This window comes from Tamandua tetradactyla, chromosome 1 (genome assembly GCF_023851605.1).
Source record: "Tamandua tetradactyla isolate mTamTet1 chromosome 1, mTamTet1.pri, whole genome shotgun sequence".
Lineage (NCBI taxonomy): Eukaryota > Metazoa > Chordata > Mammalia > Pilosa > Myrmecophagidae > Tamandua > Tamandua tetradactyla.
In genome coordinates this window covers 83,332,355-83,352,974 of record NC_135327.1, presented here as the reverse complement: position 1 = coordinate 83,352,974, position 20,620 = coordinate 83,332,355, and the positions used below count along the sequence as shown (strand labels likewise).

The 20,620-nt window shown below is 36.5% G+C and overlaps 1 protein-coding gene across 4 annotated transcripts in view; it reads right to left on the bottom strand.

Annotated features, from left to right (window-relative positions):
• VPS41 (VPS41 subunit of HOPS complex) overlaps positions 1 to 20,620 on the bottom strand; it is a 216,387-nt gene that overhangs the window by 43,309 nt on the left and 152,458 nt on the right. For all 4 annotated transcript variants that reach the window (XM_077119493.1, XM_077119494.1, XM_077119496.1 and 1 more), the window contains 7 exons: positions 15,068 to 15,165; positions 11,605 to 11,734; positions 9,947 to 10,062; positions 8,593 to 8,649; positions 5,828 to 5,889; positions 4,628 to 4,709; positions 2,116 to 2,208 (listed from right to left, as the gene is read on the bottom strand). In XM_077119493.1, coding sequence (XP_076975608.1) covers positions 2,116 to 2,208; positions 4,628 to 4,709; positions 5,828 to 5,889; positions 8,593 to 8,649; positions 9,947 to 10,062; positions 11,605 to 11,734; positions 15,068 to 15,165 — 638 coding nt within the window. The remainder of the gene's footprint in view (positions 1 to 2,115; positions 2,209 to 4,627; positions 4,710 to 5,827; positions 5,890 to 8,592; positions 8,650 to 9,946; positions 10,063 to 11,604; positions 11,735 to 15,067; positions 15,166 to 20,620) is intronic.

Below are 20,620 nucleotides of genomic sequence, written 5' to 3'. Positions count from 1 at the left end.
ACCAAAAAATATGTGACAGAAATTATTACCATAAAATCTTCTTAAGAGATTCAAAAACGAATAGATCCATGCCATTAGAGAAGACTAGGTTATGATACTTTAATGTATGCTAGGAAGAGAAGATGAGGAAACTCCATCCCCACTAGTATTGGCGGTTCACAGTCCCTTCTACAGGTACAAAGAGAGTGTGGGATTACTAAGGAAATATTTTGTTCAACTTTAATTCATGCTAAATCTCTTTCATCTAATTAATTCACCTAATTTCTTTTATAGTAAGGACATAAGGCTTATAAAAGTAAAGGAATTATTCAGGTCAACATCAAGATGCTTAGATCTCATATATCCAGGAATACCTGGCTAACAAAAACTGAACAAAAATTTGGGTTATCTGAATCAAGAGACCATGTTCTAAAGGCCCCTTTGGTTCTTAATATTGGGAATCATTTCAGAATTAAACACAAGCATTTTTCACATTATCCTTTACTCAAATAAGTTATTGGTTAAAAAGTATTTGAACAAGGTGTTTGGCACTCAGAAGGCACTCAAAACACACGAGTTCCTTTTCCTGCTTCCCTGTTAGGCTGACTGCTTCTTCCCATTTCTATGTATTAGTTTTCTTGCAAATCACCGAACGTTTTTCTTGGAAAGAAACAATAAAGTCTTTCTATCCTGAAAATATAATACCATAATATAAGAAGGCAATGACAACCCACAGCACACTGGTGAAGCACTAAAACTGAAAAACCATCACTGGCTAAGCCCCTGGACTTTATAAGGAGCTGAAGATTGTTGCCACCTTTGAAGAGACCAAGACGGATGCTTCTTCAAGCAGAAGCTGGAGAACAGTGGCCTAAGATCCAACTGCTACATCTCCTGGTCTATTTGCTAATTATGAAGTCACAGCTTTGAAGGAGAGCCCTCCAGTCTTTCCAGAATCTTTTCAACAGAAACCTCATCTTGTTCTTTGGCCAAAAAGGGAAACAGGCCAAGTCTTAGCCACAACCCTTTGTTTACAGCCTATCAGAACAGTCAGTATATTACATAAAAATGTATCTGTTTATATTATGTGTCTCAACCTCAGCATTTTTGATATTTTAAGAACAGGTAACTCTTTGTTGTGGGAGTTTTCCTGTACATTGTAGGATGTTCAGCAGAATCTCTGACTTCTACCCACTAAATACCAGTGGTAATCCTCCAGTTGTGACAATCAAAATTATCTCCAGAAATTGCCAAATGACCTCTGGGGAGGAAAACTGGTCTTGGTTAAGAACCAACTGATTTAACATGCTAAGCTGTGACTTAAAACATGGACCACTTAACTGACAGGAATCATTTCATCGACATTTGTATACCTAGTGCCTAGCACATTCCTAAAGTATAACAGATACTGAGCAGATGCTTTCTGAACAAATGCTTGTTAAATGAACAAACTTTAAAGATTACAATTCACCTTGGGTGCCCGCAAACAATAAATTTAAGTGCATGCATTACTATTTATTAAACATATGGTTTTGGGCAAGCTATTTGATTTCTTTAATTCTATGATTTTTTCATCTGTAAAATTGGAGTATTTTCAAAGTATTTATAATATAAAATGGCTGTATGCATGTAAAAATGCACAGAGTATAGTACATAACAATTTATGTACCTTTCTCCTTGTACTATTTACCATTGTTCAATAACCAAATATATGATTTTCCAATTTCCTTCCCTACTCCTTCGCCCAATTTATTATAAGCCTCCTTTGGTGAACTTATAACTGAGTCTCATGTCTACAAAGTGTTAAATTCTTTGGTGGCAGTATAAGTACCAACAGCAGCAGACATTCTCTTTATGAAATCCACAAAACCAGACTTCCCTGTTTTTCTTGTGTTTTCTCAAGGAGGTAACTTTAAGGAATTCTTTAAAATCATTAAAAGTGTGCAGGTAATAGGGATTTTTCACTGTCTTTCCAAACATTGGTTATTATCAGAGTTTATCTACCTCACTTTGATCTATCATGTGCACACTGCAAATCTGTTTCCTTTAAACCAACTGTTCCATTGTATAATTTTCCAGTTTTCTTAACATTTTCCATTGAGAACATGTGCATATTACCATGTCAGAATTCCATACCTCATAATCACTTTCCAAAAATTCATGTAATATCATTTCATAGATGAGTGGTTTCAGAACTGGATCCCCTCTTGGCAAATAAGGACTAATAGCCTAGGGAAGGAAATCGAAGAAAAAAATATCTTTTTAAAAGTGGCAAAACAAATTGTATTCTGACGACTCACAAAACATAAACATATATTTTTACTTTTAAAACAAGGCAGTAGAGTACATGGAAAACTAATATGATGATAAAAGATTTAAATAAATTCTACTTTTTCATAATATAAAAAATTTTTTAAAAGTATATATGTATAAATGCATATATGAAGAACATATATACATGCCTAGGTCAACCTTTATTGCCTGTTTTCCTTGATAAATTAAGGAAAATCTAAATAGTAGGTGGGAAAAGGTTGTACAAATTATAAAAGTCAACCCCTTAAGAAAAAAGGAGTACAGATTGTCTATCCTTCTTTCTTTGGAGCATTTCAATCTTTAAAACTTCACAATTATCTTTTGAAATTAGGGGGAAATACAGATTGTGCTCTTTGGATATTATCGGTGCTGTGTTAAAGTCAAACTTCCAAATACTGTTAAATAATTCTGTAGTACACTATGCACTAAACACTGCGCTTTGTAGTGGGGACACAGAGCTAAGGTCTTTATTCCTAAGGAGCTTACAACCCTAGAAGGAAGATGGACAGATGTTTAAACAGATAATTGTGATATGTAGTAAGTGTTAGAAGGGATGGGTTAAAGCGCTGTGGTGAGCAGAGAATCTTGCACACAGAAGCAACATGGAAAGTGTTAGAGAGATCATATGTGGCCCAGGTCTATGAAGCAAGAAAAGAAGGGGGAAGGCACGTTTCACAGGGGGAACAAAACCAAACCACGGGACCGTGAATGTACATTCTGTGTTCAGGAAGTTCAGAAAGTCCAGAGATATGCAATGGGGTTCCTGAGGGGAGAGGAGGCTGGAGAGGAAGATGGATGTGGGATCATGGAAGGACTTCACATTTTATCTTAAGGGCAAGAGTGAAGCAACAAAGATTAGGGAAGGGAGAATACCAGATTTGCTTTTTAAAAAGGCTAACTCAGTTTGAAGTTTGACTGTAGATCTATCAGCAGGCTTTTACAATAGCTCAGGCAAGAGTAGAGCTGCTGATAATGGAGAGGTGGAAGAGAGGCCCACTTGGTATTGACAAGGTAAGACTGATAGGCACTGGAGATTAAACAGAATAAGGGCAGTGGTTCTGAGATATTAAGTATGGAGAAATGGGTATATTATGATGTCAGTTTGCAAGGAGAAAGACCAAATTTGGGGAGGAAAACAAATTCACATTAAGTTAACAACAATATACACAGGGAGCAATGGCCACCACTTGGTGGGAAACATGGATATTGTTACAGATTGAATCACATCCCCCATAAAGACATGTTCAAGTCTAACTCCCAGCCATGTGGATGTGAACTCATTTGTAAATAGGATTGTTGAAGATCCTACCAAAATGAGGCCAGACTGAATCAGAGAGGGCATTAATCCAATATGAACTGGAGTCTGTAAGGCAGAGGAACAGTAAGAAGAAGACAGGAGACAGATGGCCATTGCCAGAGGCAGAGACTGGGTTATGGAATGCCAACAAGCTACCACCAGAACACTACAAAAATGCAGAGAAAGCATGATTCCGCTGATACCCTAATTTTGGACTTCTAAACTCCAAAGCTGTGAGAGAACAAATTCCCACTGTTTAAGCCAACCAGTCCATGGTATATGTTATAGCAGTCCTGGCAAGCCAAGACAGATATGGAACTCAAAAGGTCTGGGTTACAGAATCATCAGGATGAAAATGTGGCCACAGAACCAGTAAAACCTTCCAGGAACTGATCAGTAAACATCATGAGTGGTATCCCTGGGGGACTTTCAGGGAAGAGTAACATTTATGGGGCAAGTACAAGAGGAGTCATAGGACTGACCCGCTGAGTAACCAAGAATTTTTAAAAGCATTTTTACAACCCTAAGAAGACATACAAAAAGCCCATAAATACAGAAAAAAAAATTTTAAGGTGTTAAATATATTGGTTGATTCAGATATTTTTAACTAAGTTTAAAGATAAAAAATGAAATAATAAAATCATCCCTTAGAGATGCACAAGCTAAAAATACATTAATTCATTTGGAAATTTGAAGAAAAAACCTTATGTTTTACAATCTACTGGATGAGACTGCTTTCTACTTTCACTAAAAAGCATATAAAAATTTCCTATGAACACAGCAGATTAGAAGGCAATAAAAATATAAATACATCACATATATATGATGTATATATATATTATATATATATTTTATGTTCACAAAATATTAACTGGGTTTATATTTTGAAACTAATTTCTGAAAGTTTGATATTTCTTTCCAGCTTAGATAATACTCATTTCCCAACAGAGAACTACTGTAGTCTTTTAATTTTATTTCCATTTCAATATTAATACACTACACACAAAGATTAAGAGTTAAAAATAAAGCTTTGCTTACCTTAAGCTGTCCAATTTCTTTAAATTTATAAACTTCATATTCCCAGAGTGCTGCATTTTTTCCAAGAATTTTCTGGCATTTGCTGCCAGTGAAAACATCCCAGGGAGAAAGAAATTATAAATACAAAAATAAACAGAGACAGAATAAGTGGACATTTTTCCCAGTGGTTTACATATATCTCTCATTCCAGATTTTTGAAAAATTTCTACTTCAAGTGCCAGTGGACATAAAAGCATTCTTGTTACTTGACTATGTATTAAAGGTTAACAGCAACCATGAAATTGAGGACAAAAAACTACAATTAGGGGTTTCTCCGAGGATTTTCCTTTCTCAGCAACCTTTATCTAGTTGGCCACTGCTAGGCTGGGGACCTGTCTTGCCTTGGAGGGCGTTCATCATCCAAATCCCTAATCAAAGTGCCAGTCCTAACCTGCTTAGGAAAAGGGACTACCAAATCAAACATCAGAATCTTACCACAGTAAATACTCTGGAGGAGTTAAATGTCTATGAGCGATTGGCACCTTAGTGAAGAAACATGTTTCCTTAAATTTCAGGGGCACTAAAATTGGGCTTCACAGACTTTCTTCCAGGGTTTTCCTGCAGTCAAGCAGATGTGAACTGCAAAGCTCCACAGAAGCCATCCACACAGACCTGCACCACTATAGAATAGTTATGCTTTCTGTCCACCACAGACACCTGCAGCCCAGGAGCCTGGGGTCTGAGCACTTCCATTTAATTAACACCCTTTTGCTAGGAAGCAACTCTTCTTGGAGCTCTTGTATTTCTGTATGAATCATGAGCAGAGGTACTGCCTGTCTTTGAGCTGGACTATCTTCTCAAGGATGTTTGTAAAAGGGAATGGAGTGTCTCCAGCCTGAGTAAGGGCAGGGATAATAAAGATAATGTCTTCCTCAGGAGAAAAGGTCAGGCAGGCTTACTGCCCATTATAAAAGATTCAGATACTCTAAGATCAGGGTTTCCCTTCTGTAACACAACTCACTACATGTGCAGGGTCATGTGGCCTTGAAGGAACTGGGGCTTTGGAAACTGGAGCAAATGCTGATATTCTGGCTTTTGCTATTGCTGAAATAGTCCTTTCTCCCTGACCCAGGAGTCTCATGTCTTCTGCCAGCATCTACAAAACTAATATTGGTTAATTCTACTTATATTGACACATAATTGTAAAATGTCATTATTTACCGTGCTGCTATGTCATATTCTCCTTTCTCCACCAGGTGATTTATATATGCCAGGCCAATATCCTAGGGAAAATTAAATGAAGGCATTCCATAATTCAATAGGAACAACTAAAATGGTTCGTCTCAATTTCTGAGTGGATCACAACATAGGGTCATATTAGCTTAGCACCACTAACTATACTGCTATTTATCTTAATTAGTTTTATGTAATTATGTTTTCTACTTATGGATATTCATATTTAAATGCACGTGTGTTTTCATAAATTCAGAAGTCTTGATTTAAAAAACTATATTATTTTAAAGGTTTCTAATCTGCACCCCCTAAGAGATTCTCTAGTAATAAAATCTCCAATATTAAGAAACATGATATACAATTCCATGTTGTCACTGAATATAAAGATGTTTCTTGTGCTTTCATCTGTAAAGTGGGAGCTACCTGTCCTCTCTACCCCAAGCCTAATGAAATGCTGTAAGTAAAATGAAATGATAATCATATTAAAGGGAAATATTAAATATAATGTTAAAGTAAAAATGACCTAAGAAAAACAAGTAATTCAAACCTAGGAGTTTACAGATGAGAGAGCTGGGATTCACAGCAGTGAAGTGATTGGCTTCAGTATTTATGTTTATTAACTTATCCCATATTGCTTCTGAAAGGATTTAAGGTGAACAGTGAGAGGCACTGGAGGACAGCTCTGGCTGGGAGGAAGAACACTTCTAGGTTTAACTAAAGTATGGGCATGCCCGTTTCAAGAGGAAAGGGAAATACCCCCAATTTTTAGTTTATTGAAATTTTACTTTAATGATTACCCTGTAAGAAATCAAATTTCAAATCAGTTGGAACTAGTGATGAAAAAGAAAGCGTTCCCAACTTCTTCATTTCTCTGAAAACAGATACAAATCACAATGGATGTTCTTTCTGCATGGTTGAGTCCCTCCAACCTGCTTTCCCCACATCCCCACGTGCATTCTGCTGATCATCCTCTTTCCCCTGTACTCCTTTAACTTCAGCCTCTATTTTATCTCTTTTCCCTTAACATAAGCATATTTAAGTGTCTCTCTTAGACAAAATACTCAACAACAACCTTCTCATGATACCACAGCCTTTAACCAGTGTTCACTCTTTTATTTCACTACCAACTTAATTATCTATATTTAACTCTACTTCATAACCTCTTACTCACGTTTCACTCCCTATACTATTGTGAGGGTAAGTAACACATATTTAGAAAATTCACTGGTTATTTTAATATTACCAAATATAATGTACAAATGACTAGTTCAATTTGTCTTACACTTGACCCTCTTAATTCAACTACCTAAATAAGCATTTAACTATTGCTATGCTGAAATTCTCTCCTCTCTCATCTCCTATGACACAACCCTCATCTGGTCATTCCACATCTGTTTCCTGTGCACCGTCCCTTGAATGTCAGTATTCTGGAGGATTCTACTCATGGTTCTCTGTTCTCTGACATTATACACTCACCCTGTGTGGAGTGATCCAAATGATGCTTTCAACTGACACTGTTTGTTCATGACTCTTCTGAGTCCAGATCTCTTCCCTGAGCTCCACTGGGACATCACTTAGGTGCCTAAAAACTCAGTGCGTTGAACACAGAATTCTTCATTTCCCTTCAGTGAATGGCAACATCAGCTGCCCAGAGGACTAAGCTCAAGGCCTGAGAGTCAACCTAGAGTTCTTGCTTTGATTCTCCTGTCCACATGATGTCGGTTACCATGTCCTGAAGAATCTAGTTCACCGTATCTTTCACTTATCACCACCTCTCCATTCCAACCAATACTGTGCAGGTCCTCACTCCTTTCCTCCTGGATTACCAAAATGAGTGGCTCTTGCCACCTCTGTAGTTGTAAATCCAACAGTTCCATATTTCCAAGTAGGTAAAGCAGTTTCACATCTCTGCACCTTCACACATATTATTCTCACTAGCTGGGGTGTCTTCTGCTCCATTTCTAGATAATCCTTACCTATTTTCCACAATTCTAAAGGAAAAACAACCATCCTCTGGTTCTGTCTTCCCCTTTTAGCTTCTGAATTATTTTCTTTGTGCTCTTTGGGAAATAATACTTTTATGTGGAGTTTCACAGATTAGTTTTAAGGTGGGGAAAGTGTAGGCAGAAGAAATTTGGGATGAAACTCAACCACAAAAGGCAAAGTTTCTAGTTTTCATCTGTAAAACAAGGGTCCTGGGCTAGATGATGTCTAAGGATCCTTCACACTGAGAGGATATGATTTCTTGTCTGTCCTTCATCTGCACATTCACTGTCACAGTTAGCAAAGAAATGGACTTTTTAGTCACTATATTTTTTTCAGAGTGCAAAATGTAATAAAAATGTATTTGATGTCCTAGGTTAGTCTCCATAACAAAATCAGTTGAGTCTGTTATTCAGGAAACTGAAGCAATCTAGTTTTATGAAACCTCTTTTGATAAATTTTGCCAAAATGTGATTTTCCCTACAATTTAATGAAACGTACACACACACACAACTGGAAAGCTACGTATTTAAAGTGTATTTCAGAGATACAGTTTTCAAATTATCTAAAACTACCTGCTAGCAGGTGTTAGTCTCTTGTTTACAAGCAGGAACTTACTCAATAAAAGGAAATATTTTGACCTCACAGTTTAGAGATTAGTTTTGAAACAAATTCTCAAATTTAGGAGGAACCTGTTCTTTTCAGATTATTATCAGCTTCGTTATAATGTATCAAAAGATAAGTTACAAATAATAAAATTATATACTTACCAGAATCTTATGTCTTTTAATGTTCTTTTGGCTAATTTCAGCTGCCATCAAAGCTTCCTATATTTACATAAGCATGACAAAAGGAGTGGAAAGGAGAAAGGGAACATGGGAAATATGGGAGAGAAAGTGGGGATTATATACTCTATATTTATTATGTTTTAAAGTTCTGGACTATATAAATAAAAACCCATTTTCCTGCAGTTTCTGCTTGAAGCCCTGGAAGTTTTAATGCTATGGTTGAATGAGCCTAATTCAAATTCAAACAAAAGCATTCAGTCAAAATGATTTCTCTTGTTTCCATCTGAACTCACTTTCACATTAGGATACTAGAATCAGATTTCAGACTCAAATCAAATACAACAAAATCTAGTCTCCAACTGAAAACATTCATCTGTGTTTCTAAATCTATGGCATATGCTGATAAAGGGACACTTCTCCTTTGTTGCAATTAAAAAGTAAACTATATGCATAAGTTTATTATGCATGCATATCTACAATTAAGTTTTAGAACATAAGATTCTTTTTTATTTCTATTTTGGAAAGTGTGCAATTATTACTTTACCCATAAACATTTAAAACACAAAATTATTCCCTCAAGAAATCACTAAATATAAAACAATATAATAACTGGATTATGAATTAGGTATCAATATCTGGACTCTAAATAGCTTTTAAATGTTTTAAAAGTTTTCCCAAATCCTTTTCTTAGTTTCCTCACGATCCTTTCTGATGATTACAAACTTAAAGCAATAAATAGATGCACTATATAGTTTTCTGGTTTTAGGTGATAAGTATATAAGCCCATCCACAGAAATTCTCTAAACAACACGACAATGTCCTCACAGCTATTAAAGCTGAAAAATGTTTTCTTTCAAAAAACTAAAGTCATATTGGGACAAAGCTATACAAATTAATCTGACCCAAGACATAAGGAAGCAGACAGTACCACTGTAACTAAATTAGTAGAGCAAACCATCCTAAATGAATACAAATTTAATAATTACCTTTACATGTGACAATAATTAACTAAATGCCCAATTAGTCAATATCAAAATACTATCCCTATTTTATTTTCCCCCCAAAAATCACAAAATAAAATCTTTAATAGGCTAGATCTAGTCCACCTCTTTTTCCACTACCAACTTCTCCCCCTGCCCATCCCAATTAATAGTAAAGCCAGTCAACCTTGTTGCAGGTTTTCATTTTTGTTTTTCCTGAAAAGGGACTTGGGAAAGCCTCCTATACATTTTAGTTTGGGACACTCTAAGTGCACAAAAGATTTACTACAAAAACCTGTTATCCTCTCCATGTTACAAACTAGTCAATACTTTCAAGAAAGTGAAATCAAAACTACTTCATATTTCTTCTTTTCAAGGAGCCAGTCTATGTGATCATCTTGGTCTCGTTCCTTGGCCACTACGACGTCTCTTGGACTCACGATGTAAAAGAGCGATTCTCCTTCAGAGTACTCTACAGATGAGAGAAGCGGGGAAAAACTTGAGTGACTCAAGGGTAGAAATGTAGCAAAGGTTTCAAGAGACCTGTTTAGGCTACTACCTTGAGAACAAACAGAAAACTCACCTACTTCGGAGCAAGTGTGTTTGGCTTTGTTGGAAAGGTAGAGATGGGGAGCAGGTAGAGAATGGTAGATTATGTTTTGGTGCTTTAGAAATTATTTAAGTGCAAAATTATTCAAAAGGAAACATAAAGAAGGAAGAAGGGAAGGGAGAAAAGGGGAGGGAAGGAGGGAGGAAAGAAAAGTCAGGGAGGAAAGAAGAGAACTTTAAAAAAAAATAAGGTGGGTTTAAATTGTTTCAATACATTAACACTCTGACTGCAACCACAAAAAATAGCATTTAAAATTCTCTGTATATATTGCATATTAAACTTCGTCTACCATATATAAAGCTTATTTATGGCTATTTAGAGCACTGTCCCACTTTTACAGAACAATTACACCTCACAGCTTGTGATACATGTTTCCTTCCCATCAGGTCGAGGCTACCTAAAACATAAATGACAGATGCCCAAGCCCTAAGGACATAACCTATTGTTTCAGCATGTCCACAATGCCAATTGTGAGGATTTCATGCAGAATTCAATTATAAAACCTGTTCTGAAGCATTTCTAGGTGTGTAGTAGAGTTTGCTCTGAGCAAAATATCTAGATTGAATGCTTTCAGTTGTGAATCACATTTGCTCTCTGGCAAGGCAGAATATACTCACATTTTTCAACAGATTAGGGCCTTCATGTAAGAAAACTCGAGCATGTATACAGTATTTCGTCATTTCCCTTGGCCAAAATGAGAACTGAAAATATTCTAAACATATGCTGATTGATTTTAAAGTAGGAAAGGATTTTTTAAAAAGCTTAAACGTTGTATTTTCATATAACAATTTATTTTACAAGGATAAAATAAATTGTATCTTACAAGGATAAGATGACACCCAACAGATGCCACAGGTATGATTAATAAGAATGGCTCTGCCTTTATTTGTGAGCAGCGACTAAGTGTATTCATTCACTTACAGCTCAACAAAGATTCATCCAATGCCTAGTATGTGCCAGGAACTCTTCCAAGCTCTGAACATTTGGTCACAAATGGAAAGACAACTTCATGGACATCACAGAGCCACCTTCTAGGGCCATAAAGCTGAGAGTGATGTGATAACCTTGAAACCAAGCTGCTTAACAGCAAAGTAACTGAAGTATCACATTAAATAGCTAGGACAATAGAAAGAAAGCAGGAACAAAGAATGAGAAGCCTACTTACCTAAAGCTGGTCTCCTTTCTGCCCCCCTCCCTTTTGCTGTTAGAGCACAGGCAAAGATACACAATGCTATCTATCTCTGGGCCTCAATCCCCTCATTCTCAACATAAGAAGCCTGCCCAAATGGTCTCTAATGTTTTGTTCAGCACCTCAATTTAAATTCACTTTTGTGCCATCAAGTGGAAGGGGGAAGAAAACATTATATAAGAAATAACGTGAACTGGATGCTTGAAAGTTCTCACCTAAATGATAATCTCTACATTCATTTTCCTGAAAGCCTCTGACAGTCAGAGCATCAGAAGAGATCTCTTCACAAGTTTCAGAAAGTGGCTGGATAATATCCAATCTAGGCCTGGCACAGAATTCTCTTTCCTAAGGGGGCAAAAAAGAGAGCAAAAAGGTTCATTTAAATTACATTTTTAAAAATTATACAAATTAATTCTAGAGAGCCATAATTGCCTTGGTTTTTAATATTCCAGTGCATGTGAGTTCTTCTTATAGAATGCTGTAGCGAGACCCATGACACGGTTTTATTTTCTGACCCTTGCAGAGAGATAAACAAGGCCATGTACTACCGAGTCCTGTCAGCATACCACCACTGCAGCCCATGCAACTTCAGGGAGAGTGGAGGCCCAGGATGGGCCACCTGCTCCTTAGGCAACTTTGTTACAGTGCTTCCACACAATACAGGAGGGAAAATCTAATTAGTGTCACAAAATGCTCTATTATTCCAATTGCTGCCACTATTAGTAACACTGGGAATGCCGAAAGACCAATAAGTGGCGGGCCACGGTGGCTCAGCAGGCAAGAATGCTTGCCTGCCATGCCAGAGGACCCGGGTTCGATTCCCAGTGCCTGCCCCCAGGTTAAAAAACGAACAACAAAAACCAATGGGTAAGAGTTCTCCCTAAATCAGAACTTGATAAGATACTGAAATGTTCCACGGTTACATTCCCAATATGGTAGCCACCACGTACAAGTGTCAGCTGAATACCTGACATTTCAGGTATTCCGAAATGTGATCAGTGTAACAAAAACCTGATTTTTATTTTATGAATTTTAACTAATTTAAATTTAAATAACCAGAAGGGGCTACTGACTATGGTATTGGGCAATACAGCTCTAGGTCAATCTTGACTGGAAATCAAGTTTGTTTTTTGAAAGTTTATACTTTTTCAATATTTGTCATACAGGCATAAAACATACGCTTGAATATTCTCAAAAGCAACAATACGAAAAGCAGTGATACTGAGGGAGAGAACACAGATGTGGAGGACGGAATGGAAAAAAACCAGAACTATTTACCAACTCTCTAAGTTTCCTAAATAAAACATAAGACTAAAAGATTTATTTGTTCAACTTTGTTAGGATAACTAAGTAGCAATTACTAACTCTGGATTCCAAACACTTAAAACATTCCAAAAATAAATAATAACTACAAAAGATTAATTAGTACAGAGAAACAAAACTAGCGATATGCAGCATAATTCAACTGATCCAGGGAATAAAAAGAAATTTCTCAGTGCTGAAACAACAAGAAAAAAAAAAGCCATGAAAGAAAAAAACTGAAAGGCTTGAACATTAAATTAACTGCTATGACAATACTAAAACTCAAAATGAGAAGTTTAGCAAAATAGAAAAAAAAATTTGAACCAAATATATTAAAAAGAAAAAAAACATATGAAAAGCTCTTTTTATATGTGTAAGAAAAGCATCAAAACTTTGATCCATCTTATTATTTTGCAACTTTCATTTACTCGCTAAACAGTCCTATGTATCTGTGAAAACTTTCTAAGAACAGAAATTAGACCTTGTTGATCTTTGATTTTCCATGCTTAGCACAATTCTGAGCACCCATGTGCTCTATTAATGAATGAAAGAAAAGCAAGACATTAGGGGAACAGCTTAGTAAATTGGAGGAAATCAATTAAATAAAATATTACACAGCTATTAAAATAATGATGAGGACTATGCAGGCATACGGAAAGATAATGGAATAATGTTCATAAAAATAGAGCAAAACAGAATAGTATGTGACTATGACTGTAAAAGGTTGCACATGGAAAATATTTGGGGGGATAATATTATGAGTGATATAAAAAATTTTATTTAATGCTAGTTAAATGATCTTTTTAATAAGATGAAAGAAAAGGGGGGAGTAGGTAGCCTGGAACTTCACTCTTTATTCCTTTTGTCTTAATTTTATCAGGTAATTCTCTGTTTAAGGATTTAAGGTGTATTTGGGGATTATATAAACTGAGTATCTAGCTATATCCATACACGCTAACACATGGTTTTAAAAACATCTCCAAGGTCCTAACTTTTTCCTCCGAAAAAAATTCCATTTTCTAATTTGCTCTATGGCATTGGCTTTTACTAACAAAGGCATCCTTTCTTTTTCTTTCTTTCTTCTTTTCCTCATTCCCTCCCTTCTTTCTCTCTTTCTGTTTTAGTCAGTTATTAGGCTTGCTCTTTTTCATTTCACTGCTTCTTTCCTTATTTCTTTCAATCACATTTTCAATCCTTCCCACATCAAAAAGCATTATATTTACTCCCTCAGGCGCCACTGTTTTCCTCTATTTTCAAAAAATAAATAAAATAACATTAAACTGATATTCTGCAATAGGACTAGAAGCCAACTCTATTGATTTTAGTAGGTTTGAGTGTTCACTTAAGTCTACAACATTTCATTGCCTAGCAACATAGGTGCCCAGAGCTTTAGGTTACTATAGTGATGGCTTCCTAATGCACGGGCTTTCTCAGAGAAAAGCTCCAGAGTAGCTACCACTTCAAAATGGGGCTCCTGGGGTTTTTCCTCCCCATTTTATTCCTCGCCATTTGAAAAAAAAAAGGAAAGATACAAAGAAAGAGAGCCTACGTACTGTAAGGGCTAGACAATCAATGAAATTTCTTTTGTTCACACTATCCCAAAGAAAATACTCTAAATAAGCTCTCCTTGTTAATGCCTTGAAGCCATTTCGAGCTTTTCCCGGCAGGACCTCTGGGCTAACAATGATGACTAGCCAGGAATGAGGAAGATCTATGCTTCAAAGAGGACTCTGAGCATGCACGAACCCCCCCCTCCCCCCCGCCCATGGCACCATATCTATATTGGCTTCATTCCAAAGCCAAGTATAACAAAATATAGATTATCTTCTGCCTTCTATCAGCTATACATTTCATACTATCATGTGCACCGATAACGGACAGTTGGAAACATTCCATTTCAAAGCAATAATCAAGTGACTCAGAATCACTAGGCCAGTGGGCAGGAAAAAAAAAAGTCTGGGCCAAAAGAAATAACGAAGTGCCCTTTCTGTAATTTCCTCTGACCACAGGGACTCCAGTTGTTGGAGCCAATCAACTTCATTGCTGTCATTTCTGCTAATGCGGTGTCAGTTTAGTTTCTTCGCCTTTCAGCACAAGGACTTTTCATTCCTTCTGATTAAAATACCAAGAGAGAGGGAGAAAACGGAAAAAAAAAAAGACTTTCCCCTTTGCCTAGCAGAAAGAACAAAGGCAAGCAGTTGAGTGGAGTGTCTGGAACGTAAATATGTTAGGCCCAGAGGGTAATCTCTGATGGCCTATTTTATAGGTCAGGAAGTTCTGCTCAGTCTAGAGAGCACCTTCATAGACTACCTGATCTAGGTATAATGCTAAGAGGAACCTGACACAGCCCTTTGTATTTGGGAAGAAAACAATTACCGTTTTTTCTGAAACCTCCTTTACGTAGGAAAGTACAACAAGCTGATCACAGAGAGGTGCAAGTCCACTGATGTAGAATTCAGTTTCAAACTGAGACACTGCAAATAAAAGGAATATAGGATTACCATTAACAGGAGCAAAAAGCAACACAAGATGAGCAAGGCTGTATCTACCTTACAGTTCCTGAATGCTGCATGGACCAATTTTAGAAATCAAATATAAAGGGAGCATAAACACTCTCACACGACCCAGCACTGAAAGTGCTTGACAATAATAATCAGTGCTGGAAAGGATATTTGGGAATTTATGCTTAAAATTTTCCATCACAAACAAAAACGAACCCAGCAATAAGAACAGCAGGAATGTGGTCAGGTGTGATGATATGCACAGCTCATTTTAAATTGAGATAGTTAAATTCTAGGAAGACATTTTGAAACCTGCAAATTGCAGTATAAACTACTATTAATGACAATAAAAATTAAACAAAAATGTATGAGCTTAATTTTTTTCACAGTTAGAGCGCTACAATGGTACAAAGGTCACAAGAAATGCTATGCTGTAGTCCTGAAACACCTTTTTTTATTGCTTAGATTTTATCAAAGCATATATTCAAATGTGATATTACTTAAGTAACCATGAACATCTATATGACTAAAATAATATCTAAAATAATTGTACATGAAACAAAATCTGATTTTATTACATCTTCAGGGAACATATACCAAAATTTAGATCTACTAATTTAGCCTGCTTTCCAATTTATCTTAACTATTTTTGCCTTTCAAGAAACTGAGTCTACAGGTAACAAGTGAAATGTATCTGAATTTCCTCAAACACTGTATCTTTCTTGAAATTCAGGGATATCAACTGGCATCCTGAGATCCATTTTCTGTATCTCTAGCCACTCCCCTAAATTCACTACAGGTTTAAGTTCTGTTTATTTCTATACTTTCTCCCAAAGAAACTTGGCTATCCCTGTTGTATTAAATACCATCTTTTGGTTGTTGAGATCAAATTTGTATCTCCAGGACAAACCTGTTCCCTGAGCTCTAAACTCATATAAATGATTGTCCCTGTAACAATTTCATTTCAATGTGTCACTGAAATCTCAAACTTCCTACATCCAAGTTTGATGACTTGACACCTCATCCTGCCAAATTCATACTATTCTCTGTCTTTCCCATCTCAGTGATTGGCACTACCATCAACCTGTCTCGCTATTCAGACACCCAGAAGACCTCTCACTTCTTTTCCACATGCATTCATTTCATCAGCAAATATTTCAGTTCTATATTCAAAATATGTCTTGAATTTGTCTTTTTCCACCTGTCCCCTCTCAGCCAATCTAGAACAAGCTAACAGGATTTAATGACAGACAACAGGAGAGACTCCTAATAGTGTCCCATGTTCTCTCCTCCTCCTCAAAAGAAAAATTTACCTGCTTAAATTCCTTCAGTGCATTCCACTGAATGTCAAATCATAAAATCTAAATGACTTTATAGTAGAATATAAGTCCATGTATGATCTAAGGGGTGCTTCCTGCACTACCTCACTCCCAACTGTCTCTCTATCATTTAACTCTGATCTTTTCATAGCCCTCCTTTCCATTTAATATTTTGTTTGCTGCAGTAAGTGTCCTATTTAAAAATCATATTTTCTAGTCTTCCTTGACTCTAAATCTGAATGTGATTCAGTCTTTAAAAAAAATTATGCATTTTTATTGAGATACCTTCACACATCAAACAATCCATCCAAACAATACAATCAATAGTTTGGTTCACTGATATCATCACATAGTTGTATATTCATCCCATGATCACTTTTAGAATGTCTGCATTACTCCAGAAAAAGAAATAAAAAGAAAAAAGAAAAACCCCATACATCCTATACCCCTTACCCTTCCCTCTTATTGACCACTAGTATTGCAATCTCCCCAATTTTAAGACTTACAATAGAGGTAAGTGAACTAACAATGTAGTATTGACACATATATATGTCATCCAGAAGTAGATCACACAAACACAGGCAATTGGCATTTTTTTTTTATTCAGTATAGTTATAAATCACAATTAAACATCTGGGCTACTGAATTATAGTCCAACAACTTCAGGTATTTCCTTCTGGCTATTCTAAAACACTTGTCCCAAAGAAGAAATACCTATATAAAGAGTCAGTAGCCACAGTCATTTGTTAAATCCTAATTTCTAAATTATACCTCTCTTCCATTCATTTGATCTTTCTCTCAATCTTCAGGGTTATCTGGGCAATGGCCATTTTAACTTCTTCACCCTGGAATGGGGTGTTGACATTCTGAGGAAGAGGAATGAACCTGGTTGTTGTTCCTGAAGAGAGTGTTACCTCTGGGTTTCAGGACTTATCTAGCCTACGATCATTCTGGAGGTCATAAATTCCTGAAGAAATAAACTAAGAAAAACTTTTATAGCAACTTAGACAGAACCCAGGGTACTCCCTAGGGTTTTCTGGAATACTGTTGGTTGGAGCATGGCATACTGTGGTAGCTTGAAACATCTGGCTAAAGCTTGCATAAGGGTAACCTCCGGAATGACCTCTCAACTCTATTTGAACTCTCTCACCATTGAAACTTTAATTTGCTCCATTACTTTTCCCCCTTTTGATCAAGAAGGCATTCTCAATCCCACAATGCTAGGGTTAAGTTCTTTCTGTCAAAGAGATTTACATCCCTGGGAATCATGTCCCACAAAGGGGGAAGGGTAGTGAGATTATGTACAGAGTTGGCTTAAAGAGAGAGAGGCCACATCTGAGCAAGAAAAGAGGCTCTCTGGGGTGACTCTTAGGCATAATCACAGGTAGGCCTAGCCTTCCTGTTGCAGAAATACATTTTCTCAAGACCAAGGGCTTGGCTAATTAAATGGGGAGTATCTAATGCCTGAGAGACTATCAGGAATTCTCTGGATGGGGGAAATTTAAAGTTCTGCCTTTTCCCCCAGTCCCTTAAGGTGACTTTGCAAATACATTTTTATTTTCTGCCCCAAAAACTTTGGAATGTATCTGGGTATTACATTAACCTATACAGAAAATAAGATCTCATTCCTTATTCTAGGTTCCACATAACTAGGTTTATTTAAATAAACTGACCAGACAGGTTACATTAGATAGTGTGCAACAGAAAATACAAACTTTGGAACAAATAAATATCTCTTCCTTTACCCTGTATTCTGATTTACCTTATCCTAACCAGATCCACTACATTCATATCTCTAATTGAAGTCTGATCTCTTTTTTAGCTTCCTTAGTTGCTTTATGGAATAGTGCTGTCTTTCAGAGCTGCAGAACTCTTGAGCTTCATGTATTGCACAGACAGTCAATGTTCCGGGGAATGACCAGGTTATACACAAGAGGACAGCATCTCAGAATTTAGAAGAAACAATGAAAACTCAGGAATAGGTGTGACTGCTGTTAAGAGCTTACAATCTAGGAGCCTTTACAATAACCCTTATTTGAACATTCTGCACTCCTTAATCATTGATTATCCAACCTCTGCCCACTATCTCCTGATAATCTATGCACTCACATTCAATTTTCAGAGTTTGCTCATTATAGTTAGTTCATATTTGTAAGACTACATTATTTGCCTATTTTTTTCTGGCTTATTTCATTCAGGATAATGTCTTCAAAGTTCAGTCTCCTTGTTGGATGCCACATAACTTCGTTCCTTCCTTCAGCTGCTCATTATTCTGTCATATAATATACACACAACATTTCGCCCCTCCGTTCATCAGTCAATGTAGCCTTAGGCCACCTCCATCCATTGAAAATCATGAATAATGCCACCATAAACATCAGTGTGCAAAGCCCTATTCCTGTCCCTGCTTTCAGTTTTCCAAGTCTTTGTCTAACAACAGGGTTGCAAGATCATGTGGCAGCCTATACTTAGCTTCCTATGGAATCACAACGTCCTCCAGAGGAGCTGCACCATTCTATTTCCCTACAGTATAATCACATGGTTATACATTCACCACTAGAATCTATATGAGAACATTTCCATTTCTTCACCAAAAGAGGAGAAAAGAAAAAAAGAAGAAAGAGAAACAACAAGAATTCCATACCCTCCACTATATCACACTTTTACTCACATTTAGCTTTGGTATATTGCCCTTGTTACAATTAATGAAGAAGGAACACTATGATGTTATTGCTAATCATAGAACCTAGTTTGTGCTAATTGTATTTTTTCCGTATACCATCCCATTTTTAACACCTTAAATGGTGACTATCAATTGTTGGTGACCATCAATTGTTTTCTTCTGGTGTCATACATGCCCCTAGTCTTGCTCTTTCATCCATACTACACTTCAGTTTTGTTCATTATATTTACAATATTGTACAATGATCACATAGTATTGTGCTATCCATTTCTGGATCTTTACAATCAACCCCACTGAACATTCTGTACTCCTTTAGCATCAAGTGTCCAAACTATAACCTCTTTCTATCCCTCGACAGCCTGTGTTCTCAACTTTAGCTCTTAGCATTTGTTCATTACAGTTGGTTAGTATAATGATAACATACAGCATTTGTCCTTTTGTTTCTGGTTTATATTGCTCAACATAACGTCCTCAAAGTTCATCTACGTTGTTGCTTGCTTCATGAATTTATTCTGTCTTACAGCTGCATAATATTCCATTGAATGTATATACCACAATTTGTTTATCCACTCATCTGTGGTTGGACATTTGATCTGTTTCCAGCTCTTGGCAAATGTGAATGATGCCACTATAGACATTGGTGTGCAAATGTCCGTTCATGTCCCTGTTTTCAGTTCCTCGGAATATATATCTAGTAATATGATTGCTGGATCATACAGCAATTCTATATTTAGTTTCCTGAGGAACTGCCAAACTGCCTTATAGAGCAGTTGAGCCATTCAACATCTGCACGAATAGTGAATGAATGTATATATTTCACCACATCCTCTCCAGCACTTATAGTTTTCTGGATTTTTTTTTTTTATAATAGCCGTTTTAGAAGGTGTAAGATGATATCTTATTGTGGTTCTGATTTGCATTTCCTGAACCATTAATGAAGTTTAGCATCTTTCCATATGTTTTTGAGCCCTTTGTATTTCCTCTTTGGAAAAGTGTCTGTCCATGTTTTGCCCATTTTTAAATTGGGTCATTCATTTTTTTACTTTTGAGTTGTAGGATCTCTTTATACATTCCAGATGTAAAAACCCTTATCTAGTATGTTTCCAAATATTGTCCCCATTGCACAGGCTGCCTTACTACTTTCCAGACAAAGTCCTTTGATGCACAAAAGTGTTCATTACTCAGGCTTTGAGTATAAGGTCTAGGAAACCACCTACTGTCACAAGATCTTTAAGGTATTTCCCTGAATTTTCTTCTAGATATTTTATGGTCTTAGCTCTAATGTTTAGGTCTTTGATCCATTTTGAGTTAATTTTTGTATAAGGCATGAAATAGGCTACAGATATACAGTTCTCCAAGCACCATTTGTTGAAGATGCTGCTCGGTCCCAGTTGAGTTGATTGGCCACTATCAAAAATCAATTGGC